This window comes from Lemur catta, chromosome 23 (genome assembly GCF_020740605.2).
Source record: "Lemur catta isolate mLemCat1 chromosome 23, mLemCat1.pri, whole genome shotgun sequence".
NCBI classification, from domain to species: domain Eukaryota; kingdom Metazoa; phylum Chordata; class Mammalia; order Primates; family Lemuridae; genus Lemur; species Lemur catta.
In genome coordinates, this window is record NC_059150.1 from 18,812,340 (window position 1) to 18,828,805 (window position 16,466).

The 16,466-nt window shown below is 37.4% G+C and overlaps 1 protein-coding gene across 2 annotated transcripts in view; it reads left to right on the top strand.

Annotated features, from left to right (window-relative positions):
* Positions 1-16,436, top strand: part of DHX9 (DExH-box helicase 9) — a 53,096-nt gene extending 36,660 nt beyond the window's left edge. For both annotated transcript variants that reach the window (XM_045536367.1, XM_045536368.1), the window contains 13 exons: positions 1,104-1,204; positions 2,738-2,951; positions 3,136-3,230; positions 3,515-3,588; positions 4,743-4,895; positions 7,614-7,774; positions 8,573-8,684; positions 10,508-10,669; positions 10,781-10,908; positions 12,320-12,549; positions 12,717-12,832; positions 13,518-13,718; positions 15,759-16,436. In XM_045536367.1, coding sequence (XP_045392323.1) covers positions 1,104-1,204; positions 2,738-2,951; positions 3,136-3,230; positions 3,515-3,588; positions 4,743-4,895; positions 7,614-7,774; positions 8,573-8,684; positions 10,508-10,669; positions 10,781-10,908; positions 12,320-12,549; positions 12,717-12,832; positions 13,518-13,718; positions 15,759-16,122 — 2,111 coding nt within the window. In that variant the 3' untranslated portion in view covers positions 16,123-16,436. The remainder of the gene's footprint in view (positions 1-1,103; positions 1,205-2,737; positions 2,952-3,135; positions 3,231-3,514; positions 3,589-4,742; positions 4,896-7,613; positions 7,775-8,572; positions 8,685-10,507; positions 10,670-10,780; positions 10,909-12,319; positions 12,550-12,716; positions 12,833-13,517; positions 13,719-15,758) is intronic.
* Positions 16,437-16,466: the final 30 nt, after the last annotated feature.

The window sequence follows — 16,466 nt, forward strand, 5'->3', positions numbered from 1 at the left end:
CCATTCTCCAGTTAAAGGAACCAGACATCCCTGGAGATGGCTGATGCTAGGACTGAGGCAAGGAATATACAAAATGAGCCTGGAACATCTTGTGCCTTAAAGTAAGGAAATGCTTAAAAGAAGCCCACAATGACGGGGATAAAGGAACACAGGGGCTAACCTGAAGGAGCTCCCAATGGCCAAAGCTAGAATAGTTTGAGCAAAAAAATAACATAGGATTAGATTAGATCCAAAATGTAAAATATCTGTGAATCTATACTCATAAAAATAAGTGATTGAATAAATAAAGGAGAATAACATAAATCTCTTAGAACAGAAGAATTACAAATAATTTTTTTAGATGATATCCTTCTCCCTAAAATAAGTGGGACTTAACTCCCTCTCCCTTGAGTGGGCTGTGCTTAATAACTTCCTTCTAAAGAGTACAATATGGAAAGGGGACAGAAAAGAGTAACTTTACATTGGAGAAACTTGGCAGCACTACCTCAGATGATCAAGTGTAACATTAGGAATAAGTCATATTGATAGAATGTACCCATAATATGTGATGAGAATGACACTTTGGGGTTCTTAGAGGGGAAGTATTTAGATTATTGAAACATTCTGGGCCCATCAGAGAATCTGAGGCATAGTTGGTTGGCAGATCTTCCAGTGTTTGCATTGAGATCCTTCTTCAGAAACAACTAAAAGGAACCCATTTTAGGTGTGCATCCTGATAGAGGTAGGATGTTCTAAGGTATATTGTTATATTAAAGTTATTTCTTTCCATGTATAAACTTCCACACCGTGGTAGTGTACAACATAGTGCTTGTGTACAGTGGGCATTCTATAAGTGTTTGGTTGAATATTGTACACAAGGAATAGCCCTACTGGCTTTGTGGGAACAGGTATAGATGCCTTACCCTCCTTTTAAGGTCTAAGAGAGGAAAACAGTGAATTTGATTAGGGAAAAAAGGGTTATTGCTACTGGAATTTCTTGACAGTTGCGAAGTATCAGATTGAAGGGAATTGAGGTAATTTTGAAGTAGGAATTGGTAAATGATTTTAAGACTGCTCCATACTGAAAGTTGATAGTACTTACCTGACTGGATTGTCCCCGGCAGAATATTTTTTGGAAGATTGCATTCAGATGACCCACTTTGTTCCTCCACCGACAGACAAGAAGAAGAAAGATAAGGATGATGATGGTGGTGAGGATGATGATGTGAGTGGAATTTCATGAAGAATTTTCATATGGGCAAATTGTTCATGGAGAGAAGGGAATGATTTTAGTAAAAACATGCAATGAGTTAGCGTTACAGAAAATGTAACAAAAACTATTAATATAATGTCTGTTTTGCATTAGTTGATGTATTTCACTCCAAGGAATTCCAGGTTCAGTGACAAGCTCTTTTCTACCATGAATTAAGTTATCTTTGACATAACGATCAAAAAAAAAGAAGAAAGAGTGAGATGTTTTAAAGGTCATACATGGTTAGAGACAACTCCATTTTATAAGGTTTTGCTACTGAGAAGTGTTTTCTGTGGCCACAGCACCTGGGAAACTGGTGGAAATGCAGAATGTTGTACCCTACTCCAGATCTACTGAATTAAGAATCTATATTTTATAAGATCCCCAGGTGATCTGTATGTACAAGAAAGCTTAAGAAGCAGGTATAGTTTTAGGTAAAAAAGGATATATGGTGAATGACATTATCAGGTAGAGAGAGTATTAAATCAGGGAAGAATGAGAAATTTGTTAGGAAGAAACAGAAGAGACCCTTACTTATTTTGTAGTACCTGAGAGTTGGATAAATGATAGTATAAAAATGGGTCCTGTATCTGGAAACTTGAATAGAGTGAATACTGTAAAACAGCCAGCAATGCAGAATTTGATAGAAAACCTGAGATTAGATATTTTTAATCTGAAGATTTGAGGATATAAATGAATAGCAAATGAGAAAGTTTAGCAGGGGGAAAAAGACCAATTGCAGTACCTTTGTTTTCTCGTTACTGAAGTCATGGTTCATCGTTGATTCTAATGTAGACTTTCTGGAAAATATGGACCACATTATATCAGAAATAGATGAAGGTGATCAAAGATTATTATTAGGAGCAGTTTGTTAATCAGCAAGGAAAATAATTTCATAAAACCAAGAGTTAATAGTTATGAGAGGCCAGGCATGGTAGCTCATGCCTCTAATCCTAGCACTCTGGGAGGCCAAGGCGAGAAGATCGCTTGAGGTCGGGAGTTTGAGACCAGCCTGAGCAAGAGTGAGACACCCCGTCTCTATTAAAAATAGAAAAATTAGCCAGCCATCATGGCATGGCACCTGTAGTCCCAGCTACACGGACGGCTGAGGTAGGAGCATCGCTTGAGGTTGTGGTGAGCTGTGATGATGCCACTGCATTCTACCTGGGGTGACAGAGTAACACACTGTCTCAAAAAAAATAGTTATGAGAAAAAACTATACCCAGTGGAAAGTGCTGTTAAAGGTTTCAGTGTGAAATTTCAAAGTTTGTCCTTGAGTATTAGTCATGTCCTAGGGGAAATATTAGTAAAAAAAATCATTGTATTGGCATTAGAGTCTACGTGTTTTGGAAATTAAATTTCTTCTATATGCTAGCATATGACTGGTCAGCTAGAATTAATAACAACATTAGATGTCATTTGAACATAAAGAACAAATCTGGAAGACTTATCTCATGAGCTGTAGTAATTGAGACAGCCCAAAATATGTCCCCCTATTTTTTGCAGGCAAATTGCAACCTGATCTGTGGTGATGAATATGGTCCAGAAACAAGGATTAGCATGTCTCAAATGAATGAAAAGGAAACTCCTTTTGAACTCATTGAAGCTCTACTTCAGTACATTGAAACCCTTAATGTTCCTGGAGCTGTGTTGGTTTTTTTGCCTGGCTGGAATTTGATTTATACTATGCAGAAGCATTTGGAAATGAATCCACATTTTGGTATGAGTCTTTGAATTCTTGTGTATTTGAAAGCGAAAAATGAATGTTTTTGCTTACACCCTAACCCATATGTGAAAAGAGAAAATTTAGCGTTATCTCTGCTTTTGAATAAAAATGTCTGTGATGGAGAGCAATTTTAAACCAGCTCCTATTTGCAGTCCTTAATCATTTTGTATTGTTGTAGGAACCCACAGGTATCAGATTCTACCTCTGCATTCTCAGATTCCTCGAGAGGAACAACGCAAAGTATTTGATCCAGTACCTGTTGGAGTAACTAAGGTGAATATTAAACATCACAGTGATGGGGTTGGAAGTGACATAGATACCAAGCAAAGGTTACAGGCCTTCAAAGAGCTCCCCCCAAAATTATAACCCTTTTAAAGTGAGGAGGGAAAAGTCTCCCTGAGCTTAGTAGGTTTTTAATTATCCAGTCAATGGGCAATGCGTCTTTTTTTAAGACTCTTCAAATTCTCTTGTCATTTGTTAACATACATAACAAATATCAATCCTTTCAAGTATATAATAGGAACATTTTTCTGAAGTGTAATTTTTCTTCTTTACAGGTTATTTTGTCCACAAATATTGCTGAAACAAGCATTACCATAAATGATGTTGTTTATGTCATTGACTCCTGCAAGTAAGTTCCCAGGGAACCTATTTACCTGTTGCAGTGTTATCACCTGGAAACTACTTATCAGCTAACGGAATCAGAAATACCTTATTTTTAAACTCCTGTGTTCTTACACCTTCAGAATTGTTGTGCATCTGTATAGGGTTATAGGTGATTGGCAGTGTTGAGTAATTCTTGTTTCTCATCACAAATCATTTACATGGTAGAAAGTGACAAAGTTTAATACTTTAACTTCTGACTACTTCCCATTGCTCTTGTCTGCTGGTGTTTGGGGTTATTTCCCTTTGGGTGTTTCCATTGACCATTGCCATATACTAGCATGCTGTTTGGTATATAAAGACGACTGGTGTTTAGCACGTGACACATATCCTATCTGAAGGACACTTCTTTAAGAATTAAAGGACTTCATATTTGCTATGAGATAAGCCTGGGAAATACACCAAGAGTCATTATGTGTATATGGTAATTGATGCACAGAGAGGTTATATCTGGCCAACTTGTGCCCTATGTCTTCTCTGTGTAGTCCCTCAGTCTGTCCTGACAAGTTAAAACAATTTACCAATGCCCATTTTAGGGAATGGTGAATAGCATTCTGTGCCAGTCTTAATCATTTAGTAGCAATTTCCTAGGGGTGATGTTGAAGGAATTTGAGGTTGTTAAATGGTTCAAAAGGACCGTGCAGGCACCACTTGATAAGGTGTATTGTATGAGATGTGCCACATATTCTAGTTCAGCATATGATCTTTAGATCATAGATATCCTAAAAGTTTACACTAAACTTTAATTATCACTTACTTCCATGTATGTTCCAGATTCCATTTAAATGCTTTACATTTATTAATTCACTTAATGTTTACAAATAAAAACCCTGTAAGGTAGATAGTAGTATTGTACTCATTCAGATGAGGGGGATGAGGCACAGAAAGGATGTTATGTAACTTGACCAAGGCAATCAAGCTGGTAAGTTGCACATTTATATTACATTGCCTTTTAGTAGGTAGGCACCTGGAAGTATGCAATCAAATTGCTGATTCTTATTTTGCACCAATAGACATCACAAGTAGGCATGACTTTCTAGAAGGCATCCACCACTTAGTGGATGTATGATAGTTATTGGTAGTACATACGAGTCTTAGAATTAACCGCTCTTTCCTATGTAGGCAGAAAGTGAAACTGTTCACTGCTCACAATAATATGACCAACTATGCTACAGTTTGGGCATCCAAAACAAACCTTGAGCAGCGGAAAGGGCGAGCTGGCCGGGTAAGGCCTGGATTCTGCTTTCACCTCTGCAGCCGGGCTCGTTTTGAGAGGTAAAACCAATTCTTGAATAAAGATTGAAGATTTTTTTTTAACCCTTTATGTATCCTTGCTGTGTGCCGTCCTGATCCTCTCCATCTCCCAGCCATGAACTTAATGAACTCGGCACATAAAGGCCTCCAGTTAAGTGTATTGGGGAGAATTTAGGTTGGATACAGAGATTGAAATGAAAGAATGAAGAGAAGAGAGCGACACCAGAAATTATTGATGGTCGCATGTCTGATACCAGTTTACTTAACTAATAACCTTTTAAAAAGTAAGATATATGGACATTATTTTGGCTCCACATCCGTTTGACACTTTGGGAATACTGATACTTATGGAATGGTGTTAACTTTCTGAAAAATAGAGGTTAAAATTACAGTACTTTGGTATTTATAGAGTATGTCTTTTTCTAGTGTTACATCATTTGTCTCATGTAATTCTTACCATATCTAAGTCTCTTAATTCTTTGTCCATTTCCATTTATACCCCAGGGCCTTTTTGGGAATGTTTGTGGATGGAACTTACTGGCTAAAAATATCCTTATCTCTCTGAATTACAGATTTACCATGGTTTTAGCCTGGGTTCAGTCGCTCACACCTATACTCCCAGCACTTTGGGAGGCCAAGGCAGGACACTCACTTGAGGCCAGTAGTTTGAGACCAGCCTGGGCAATACAGCAAGACCTTGTCTCTATTAAAAAAAAAAAAAATTTTTTTTTTTTTTTTAATTATCTGGGCATGGTGGCACATGCATGTAGTCCCAGCTACTTGGGAGGCTGAGGTGGGAGAATCGCTTGAGCCTGGGAGTTCAAGGTTACAGTGAGCACTGCATTCCAGCCTTGGCAAGACCCTGTCTCTTTAAAAATAGTTTTTGGTTATATTTGTGGAGATTTGTGTAGTGTACATTACCTTTAACCAATTGATAATAAAGGTAGAGTTGGGGTTTTGCACATATGTGTTTATCGCAATAAAATATTATAGGACAGGCTAGTTGTAGTGACAAGGTATATATAATATGCTGAAGAAAAAAAACTCTTTGATTTGCTTTTATACTGGTAACATGGCTCCCTGTTGATTAAAAGTATAGGTTTATTTGAGCATCAGAAGTTAGGAGAGTGACTACAACATTTGGAGGACATCTAGGTTGTTTTTTTTTTTTTTTTTTTTTTTTTTTTGAGACAGAGTCTCGCTTTGTTGCCCAGGCTAGAGTGCCGTGGCATCAGCCTAGCTCACAGCAACCTCAAACTCTGGGCTCAAGCAATCCTCCTGCCTCAGTCTCCCAAGTAGCTGGGACTACAGGCATGCGCCACCAGGCCCGGCTAATTTTTTCTGTATATTTTTAGTTGTCCAGCTAATTTCTTTCTATTTTTAGTAGAAATGGGGTCTCGCTCTTGCTCAGGCTGGTCTCAAACTCCTGAGCTCAAACATCCACCCGTCTCGGCCTCCCAGAGTGCTAGGATAACAGGCATGAGCCACCGCATCCGGCCTAGTTCTTTTTAAACATTAGATTGTCCCTTGAACTAAAAAAACAAGTACTTTTTAACATTTACTTAATTGGTGAATTAATTACTAATTAGTGAATTGGGTTTTAATAAGGAATTTTATTCTTTTCTGTGTAGGGTAAGGAACAGATATGCTGTGGGTGTTGATGTAAAAGTCTTGCCAGCAGTGTTGGAATCACATGTAAATGTTTCTCATGAATGTTTCTCATGGATGGCTTTTAGAAAATAAGCCTGAATTAGAAATATAGAGACTTGGATTTTATTATAATACTGTTTGTGCCTAATATATTGCATAACCTTAAACATTTGGCATCTGTTGTGACCCATTCTATAAAATCAGATTAAGTTGCTTTAACCTCTCTGGTTTCCTTATTTGTAAAAGGAAGATAGTAAATAATAACCCATAGGGTTCGCGTGAGAATTAAATGAGCTAACAATGTAAAATACTTAGAACAATGCCTGGCACATAGTATGCTCTTCTTGGTAAATGTTTACTGTTATCATTGTTAATTTATACAAGTTGAGTATCCCTTATCTAAAATGCTTGAGACCAGAAGTGTTTCTGGATTTTGGATTTTGGATTTTGGAGTATTTGCATTATATTAAATACTTAACCAGTTGAGCATCTCTAATCTGAAAATCTGAACTCCAAAATGCTCCAATGAGCATTTCCTTTGAGCATCATGTCTGTACTCAAAAAATTTTAGATTTTGGAGCATTGATGATTTTTTGATTAGAGATATTCAACTTGTAGTGATAACTCATTAGAATTTTAAAGCGTTAGATGAGCTTGTGTGATTCTTTCCCTGGCACTAAAATTATATGGACTAGGAAGGTGAGGAGGTTGCAGGAAGTGTTAGTATTAGCCCTTTCTCTAGCAAAAAATCTTACTATCATTTTTAACCCATGTTTGTTAACAGGCAAGACCTGGAAAAGCCATAGGGAGGTAATAACATCAGAAATTTTGGGTAATTTTTCATTATCTTTTACTCAGCTATAAATGCCGTCAAGCTGTAAGGGTAAAGTCAGAAACTACTACTCAGGTTAAATCTTGTTCAGAGAGAGTGTTTGTAGTAAATGATAAAAGGTTCTGTGATAATTGTAAAATAGAAGGCTAAGGAAAGGGCAGCTGCATATCCATGATTATCGTTTGGCAAAGATTTTATTAAACTAACATCTGTGTGTATACAAGGAGGATGGTTATTTTAAGCTTCTTTTTTCTTAGACTCGAAACCCACATGACACCAGAGATGTTCCGAACACCATTGCATGAAATTGCTTTGAGCATAAAACTTCTGCGTCTGGGAGGAATTGGCCAATTCCTGGCCAAAGCAATTGAACCTCCACCTTTGGATGCTGTGATTGAAGCAGAGCACACTCTTAGAGGTACTTAAAAGTACAGATGTACTTAACACAGATGTTAATTATGCCATCTGCCTTGTCCTGACAGATAACACTTAACAAGTGAATCAGGGTGAAGGTATAGGCAACAGGGCTGTGATAGTAAGGCTTCCAGTGTTAACTTAGGTACTTGAATGGTCACTATTACAATGAACAATGAGAGAAGGCAGGGATAATGTGAGTGTTATTTTGAAAAAAAAACTTTAAAAAAAGGCAAGAAATCATCTCTTAACCAATACTTAAAGATCAGAACATGAATCATGATACCCACAGTATTTTGTATGCATCTCTTAGAACATTTATATTTTCTTTATGCTTGCTACAGAAACAGTATAGTGAGGAAAAATAAGGATATTGGCACTAAATGGATCTGAATTTAAATTTTAAATCTGACATTCACCTGCTATTCAGACTTTTCCACATTTCACTTTTTTCTCTAAAAATCATCAACCAATTGGTGTCATACTTACGGCATGTTAATAATTATGCTACTATTATAATTATTATTGTATGTGTAAGCTTCTTGTGGACTGTATTCGTCTTTACAACCTATAGGGCCTAGGTCTAGTACCTTCATGTTAGGTGCTCCAGAATTTGGTTTTATTCTATATTTGAGTGAAAAGAACTATTGGCTATGGGCATGGTGCTAGCTAGGAGTTGGCTTGACAAATGATTAAATCGTAAGTGCATTGTCCTAACCTTAATCTACAAAAATAATATTTCATCTTTGCCTAGTTAAAGGAGTGTTCATTACTGTTTCTACTCACAAATATCTCCCCACAGAGCTTGATGCATTAGATGCCAATGATGAGTTGACTCCTCTGGGACGAATCCTGGCTAAACTCCCCATTGAGCCTCGTCTTGGCAAAATGATGATAATGGGGTGTATTTTCTAGTAAGTGCTTTATTTTTTTGCTGGTAGTTAAGTGGTATAATAGTTTCAGAATCTTCTCATTAAAGCAGGGTGTGCTCAGATAGAATCTAAAACTAAATATTCTTAATTAAAGTGACATATCTAGATACTGAAAGAAGTATGAAATGAGAAAAATGAACAGTTCTAGTAGATGGACATCCAGGCCCAACTTGCGGGAAACAACACTGATGTCTCAAAAGAGAGGAGCAGTTGCTCCCAGGAGATTTTTAGGTTTTTAAGTATGAAATGTCTGATTTCCTTAAGGTACTAAGTTTGACGTTTGATATTTCTGACATTTCACTTTGACACTTAGTGTTTTATGTTTATTGTGAAAGTATATCCTCAGTCTTCCACATGGCATGTTTTGGCTTGCAATAATCTTTCAAATTTTTTTTGGAGCAATTCTTGTGAAATCATAGATAAGAAGTCAAAAATTCATGTTACTTTTGAATATGAATTCCATCATGGAACCAGTGCAGCACAGACAGCTAAAAATATCAATGAAGTGTTTGGGAAGGATGTGGCTAATGAACACCCAGTGCATCGATGGTTTGAGAAGTTCCATTCTGGTGGTTTTCATCTTGAAAATGAGCCACGTGGACAACCTGAGACCAAGGTGTATAATGAGCTGAAAGCTGTAGTGGAAGCAAATCCATCTCAACCAACCTATGCATGATTTAATAGCAAGGTTGGGCGTTACTATTCCAATCGTATTGGAACATTTGAAACAAACCAGCAAGGTAAAGAAGCTGGATAGATGGGTACTGCATGAATTAAACAAGCATCAGAAGAACAGTCGCCTCAAAGCTTGCCTTTCTTTGCTGTCATGACATAAAAGCAAACCATTTCTACGCCATATTACATGTGATGAAAATGGATTCCTTCTGACAATTGCAAGCATTCGACACAATGGTTGGATAAAGATGAAGTGCAGAAACACAGTCTAAAATCGAATATTCATCAAAAAAAGCTAATGGTGTCTCTTTGGTGGTCCACCACAGGCTTTATGAAACCTGATCAGTCAATTATAGCAAATGTCTACTGCAACCAATTGGACGAAATGAGGAGGATGTTTGCAATTAAGCAGCCAAGATTAGCCAGTAGAGACAGTCCAATCCTGCAAGACAACGCTCTACCACTTGTCGCGCAAGCAATGCTGCTCAAACTACAGCAGCTGGACCTTGGAAACTCTCTGTCATCCATCATATTCACTTCTTTTAGGCTTTGGACCACTTCTTGCAAGGAAAAATAGTCAATTCTCAATAAACGGGAAAATGCCTTTCACGATTTCATCACCACTCGCTCTCCAGGTTTCTTTGCTGCTGATGGCATAAACAAGCTACTATTAAGATGGCAAAACTGTGTTGATAGTTTAGGCAATACTTTAATTGTACTGCTTCTTGTTTGAGATATAATAAGCTACACTTTTGATTTGAAATCGGGCGTTTCATATTTAATAAACTAATAGTTGTCTCTTGAAAGAATAGCATTAGGAAAAGATATATTTTATCGGAAAGTTTTGAAGATTAAGGGATTTGGTATGATGGGGAAGAGAGAATAAGAAAGGAAAGATAGAATACTTGGTCATAATTTATGGTAAATTGTAGCCATTAATGTCATAGCTCATTGTTTTTTCCCCTTTCTTCTGGAGAGAGACTGTAATATTTTTTGCTAAGCCAATTTCATTGCTAATAAAAGCAGTATCATAGTCAATACAGATCTGATCCACAATTGATGGTACTGCCCGAGCTGCTGGCAACAAGATTATAAACTAGTCTAAATTTAACTGTTTGTGTGTGTTTCAGTGTGGGAGATGCTGTCTGTACCATTTCTGCTGCTACCTGCTTTCCAGAGCCTTTCATCAGTGAAGGAAAACGGCTGGGCTATATCCATCGAAATTTTGCTGGGAACAGATTTTCTGATCATGTAGCCCTTTTATCAGTATTCCAAGCCTGGGATGATGCTAGGTATGGGTTTGAAAGAGAGTTATTATAAAATTTGGGTGAACTGTCTTTAGTTTCTAATCTGTATCTAGTCCTTTAGTCACTGAGAATGATTCTTACACCACTTAATTTTAGAATGGGTGGAGAAGAAGCAGAGATACGTTTTTGTGAGCACAAAAGACTCAATATGGCTACACTAAGAATGACTTGGGAAGCCAAGGTTCAGCTCAAAGAGATTCTGATTAATTCTGGATTTCCGGAAGGTAAGACTTTCCCATTCTTAAGATATATCTGGAAGTGACATTTATATAGTACATGCAAATTGACAGCACAATGTATTTTAGCTTCAAACTTTAGACCCTTTGCTTTTTGTATGTTCTCGGCTATTCTTAGTTCTTGGAACTGTGGTGATCACCAGTTTTTCATATTGTAATAATCCAGTCTTTAAAGAAAAGAAGGAAAAGGCTATGTTGCTGAAAGGCAATGAAAGTAAATGTAATGAGTACGTAGATGATAAATGTTACAAGAATTGTGCTGGTTTCCATCAAGAGAAGGTTTTTTTTAATTTTTTTATCTTGTGAACACTTCTGTAGCTATCAGAATGAGGAATTTGTTGAATAACCTCAAATAGTTTGAGAAGTGATTTATCGGTTAGCCCGTATGTTCATTTTCAGACTTGAAGTAAATTCTACCACATTAAATTTTAAATGGCTTTAAGTTAAACTTGGTATACAGATGATTACAGAGGACCTTGTGTTATATGATGTAGAAATAATAATCAGCTCCTCTTTCCCTTGATACAAAGTTAAGCCATAGTACTTTTCCAACTAGGTTAAGGGACAGAATTATTTTCTAAAACATTGAGAACTAGAATGCATAACCAAAATAGGACGTCTTTAGAAGTTAGTTGGGCAAGGTGGTAAATATTTAAAGGCTATAATCTAAATAACTAAACAAAGTAGTTGTAAGGTAACTGAATTTTTAATTTTCTCAAAATCAAAAGAAAGGGAAAGAGCCTTTTTTATATGCTAGAATCTTTACAGCAGTTCCAAGATGCAGATATTATTGCTCCATATTATAGGTAATGAAACTGACACCGAAATGTAAATTAGTTGTCCATATTCAATTAGGAAGTTGTAAGACTAGAACACAGGTTTTTCTAGAACAAATTGTATCTGTGCTCTTAGCACTTCCCTTTGCATGCTTTCCAGTCAGTGGTAAAATACTCAAAGTGTAGTCTAGGTGAAATCATCAGCCTTCATTCCAGTGGGTGTCCTCTTAGATTGTCACTCCATCTTCTCTACTAGTAACAGCTATTTTAGAATAGCAGATAAGTACTTTGTGATCCTATCAATCTAGCTCTTATTCTGACAGTAGATGGCTGATGCGGGGTTTTTAAAAGTAATCACCCTAAGTTTATATTATGGTTGATTTTATAGAGAATACAGACATTTTAGTTTTCTTATTGTGGAGACTTAGCAAAATTTCTCCTTGAACTTAATCTAGGTAGGTGGAAGGGTTCTGAGAAGAGAGAAGGTTTTATAGACAGGTTATTTGAAAAGAGGGGTTGGGCAAGGAGTCAGTTCTCCGAATTCTGGTAAATAGTTTGGATGTGATTTGAAGATCAGTAGTCAGTTACCTGATTTTTTTTTTCCACCCCATTCCTCTTAACAGACTGTTTATTGACACAAGTGTTTACCAACACTGGACCAGATAATAATTTGGATGTTGTTATCTCTCTCCTGGCTTTTGGTGTGTACCCCAATGTATGTTATCATAAGGAAAAAAGAAAGATTCTCACTACTGAAGGGCGTAATGCACTCATCCACAAGTCATCTGTTAATTGTCCTTTTAGTAGCCAAGACATGAAGTACCCATCTCCCTTCTTTGTATTTGGTGAAAAGGTAAGAAAGATTAGTTTAGAAATGTTTACATTGACATTCCATGTTGTCTTTAAAATCATTTGAGAACATGAGTTTTAATTTTCATGGCATAGTTTATTGTCATTATAAAGCAATATTTGGCATTTGGAATGTCAAGTATTTCCTCTTACCTTTTTCTCCATTTGCAGATTCGAACCCGAGCCATCTCTGCTAAAGGCATGACCTTAGTCACCCCCCTGCAGTTGCTGCTTTTTGCTTCCAAGAAAGTCCAATCTGATGGGCAGATTGTGCTTGTAGATGACTGGTATGGATTTTCAGATGTGAACTCCAAACCGAATTCTTAGAGTTGAGATGTGACAGAAATCAGCTGCTAATCGAACTTAATTTGTGAAACAAACATGGCAGAATCTGATGGTTCAGATAACATTATCTTTTCTTGGGGAGTAGTAAATCTTGATAGTATGTTTCATCATAAACTACGTTTTTAAATTGACAATACCAGTAGTAGCAAATACATTAGGAACTCAGGCCATGTCTACCACTATGAATGAGAATCTGATTGGAGTTGGAGCTTGAGTACCTCTTTCACATACTATATACGTTGATTAGAAGCTAGTGGTGAGCACCGGGCAAGATTGGAGTAGAGTTTAATGGACAGTCAATAGGCTCACCCATGTTTTTAAAAGCCAACTCCAGCATTCTGAATCTCTCATTTCATTCTTTATTGGAGTCTGAGTGATCTGTATTATTATGTTTTATTTGGCTTGATAGACTCGATGGTTTAAGACTCCTCTTAATAGCTAGTAGTGGATTTTGAGAGATTAGTACAGATCTGTGTTTGCCTAAGTCTGGGGGCATTATAGTAGTTTAAAGCATTGGTACTTGTAAAAAGTTAAATTTATTCCATGACTTGCCGTGTGTGAAGTTGAGAAATGTCTTTTTCTGCATGTGCTCCCTCTCTTATTTTTTATTGTTTTTCTCCATCTTAGGATCAAACTGCAAATATCACATGAAGCTGCTGCCTGCATCACTGCTCTCCGGGCAGCCATGGAGGCTCTGGTTGTTGAAGTAACTAAACAACCTTCTATCATCAGCCAGTTGGACCCTGTAAATGAACGTATGCTGAACACAATCCGCCAAATCTCTAGGCCTTCAGCTGCTGGTATCAACCTTATGATTAGTAACGTACGGTGAGTACCATATTAACTTCTCTTTGAACCAAGCAGAGGATAGAAATCATATGTAGGTCTAGAATTCCCAAAGTTAGTTGATAGAGGCCACATTGTTTCAGTTAAAATTCTAGACAAACAATAAATAATGGAATTAAGTCCTCACTAATGCACATTCAGAACTAAAGAATGTTATTTACTTTTGTTTGTCTCTGTAACAATCTACCTACTATATCAGTGCATGTTTGTGATAGAAAGGGACCTTAAAAATACATACATAGTTCAGAGTGGGTCACATGACAGGAAAGTGACAGAGCTCAAATGATCCTCTTTCTATGGTACTGTTTTGACACCTCTAAACAAAAAGTGTTGATGACGGGTTGCATTGCTTCTTCATGAAATGAAAACCAAGGTTTATCTTAAGAAGTATGAAATTTCTCTTCTTAAAATACTTGCTTCAGGTTTTTTTTCCTTTGGCCACAATTTAAGTATTACAATAGTACTATTTAATATACTAATGTATTAAAATTGTTATAGTTATCCAAAAATGTCCTTTAATCTGCTCATCAAGAATCATTTATTGCATTTGCTCTATCTATGAGATAGGTAGATAGATCATTATCCCACCCACCTCCACCCTCTTTTTTTTTAAGAGACAGTGACTCACTCTGTAGCCCATGCTGGACTGCAGTGGCATAATCGTAGCTCACTTCAGCCTCAAACTCCTGAGCTTGAGCGATCCTCCTGCCTCAGCCTCCCCCTCTGGAGTATCTGGGATTATAGGTGGATGGTACCATGCCTGGCTTAAGTTGGGTTTTATTGGATTTTTTTGTTTGTTTCGTTTTTTTAAAAGAAAGGGTCTTGCTATGTGGCTCAGGCTGGTCTCCAACTCCTGGCCTCAAGTGCTCCTCCCGCCTTGGCCTCCTGAGTAGCTGGGATTACAGGTTCACACCACAGTACCCAGCTTGTCACCTTTAATGTGATAAGGAAATTGGGCACAGATAAGACTCAAAGTCATTCAGCTAGTTAACTGGTAGAGTTGGATTCAAACCTAGGCAACATGGCTTTTGAACCAGTGGTCTTTTTATGCCTTACTGAGGTCTTCCCAGCTAGCCAGATGTGAAGAGGAATCTTCAAAAACAAAGAGGAAATAAATTTCATGGGCAGATACAAATTAAGTGCTTATGGATATTTAGGAGAAGAGAGATCATTTTTGGCAGGTGGGGTGGTGAGCAAGGAGTATTTACATATAATCTACTTCTTTGAGGGACAAAAGTCCATAGACTAGAAAGGATGGGATAAATATAAGAGTTTAGGATGTATAAATATGATGGTGGCCCAAAATACAGTGAGAGGAGGTGACTAATCGACAGGTTTGCAGTACATTCGATAGAAATTGGTGGTAGATATTAAAATGGAGTAGCAGTACAATAAAGGGAGGAAGATAGATCACGTTTGTATTTCTGACATGGGCAGCTGCTGAATTGGTAGCGCTAGTCTCTAAAAAAAATTGCACAGGAGGAATAAACAGTTTGGGGGGGTGGTGTGTTGAATTAGAGTTACAGGTGGGACATCTTGATTACTGCGATTTTTCATTAGCCCTCATTTTATTTGTTTGCCACATGACAGATTGAGGCATGAACAGATTAACTCAGACATTTTACAGAAACATTTCAGAGTTAATGTAGGAAAATATTTGTTAATAAAGACCAAATAGTTTATTGCCAGCTCTAGGAACCTCTTCCTAAAGTTATTTAGTTCTTGATTTCTTACTATTGAACAGAGCAAAAAAAAAAAGGACTATCTTTAAATTGTGAGGACATACTGCCAAAACACAAAGCCCTTGAGATTGAACCAGAAAGAATTTTAGAAAAACAGATGTTCACACAGTTGATGACTTTTGTCTGTTTTGGAACAGCAGATCAATTTCATTTCAATTTGTATTTGTGTGTTTGGGTTCCTTCTCTAAATTTTAAATTATCACTAAATGTGTGCATTTGGTGAGTAGTTGAGAAGTATTAAGACTGTTTTGTTAAAGTGGTGGTTTTGTGCTTTTCCTAGGTATGGAGATGGTCCACGTCCTCCCAAGATGGCCCGCTATGACAATGGAAGTGGATATAGAAGAGGAGGTTCTGGTTATGGTGGTGGAGGATACGGCAGTGGCTATGGCAGTGGGGGCTATGGCAGCGGGGGCTATGGCAGCGGGGGCTATGGTGGCAGCTCCAACTCCTATCGGGGAGGATATGGGGGAGGCGGTGGAGGTTTTAGAGGAGGTTCCCGAGGTGGCTATAGAGGCAGCTCTGGAGGAGACTACAGAGGGTCTAGTGGAGGCTACAGAGGATCCGGGGCATTCCAGCGAGGAGCTGGCAGGGGTGGCTATGGAAGTGGCTACTTTGGACAAGGAAGAGGAGGTGGTGGTTACTAAAGCTTGGTTATGTCAGTGCCTGTGCACAGACCATTAAAAAAAAAAGGAAAGCATGCTATTTGTTTTCCCAAGTTGTTTATTTGCTGCCAGAAAATAAACCCATTTCCCACCCCTTCTGTGGTTCATTGTAGTTTAAGGAAACCAAGTGTGTAGCTGCATTAGTGTTTTGTTTATATTATGTAAAATATAATAATTATTAAAAAAACACCACAGTTTGTATTTTTTCTTTAAGGAGTAAAGATTTGCCTTTAAAATTAACTTGATATTTTCTTGGCTTTTGTTTAATACAATAGAAAATAAAGTACTACACTGAATACTGGCTGTGTAGTTGATTGTTGATCTTA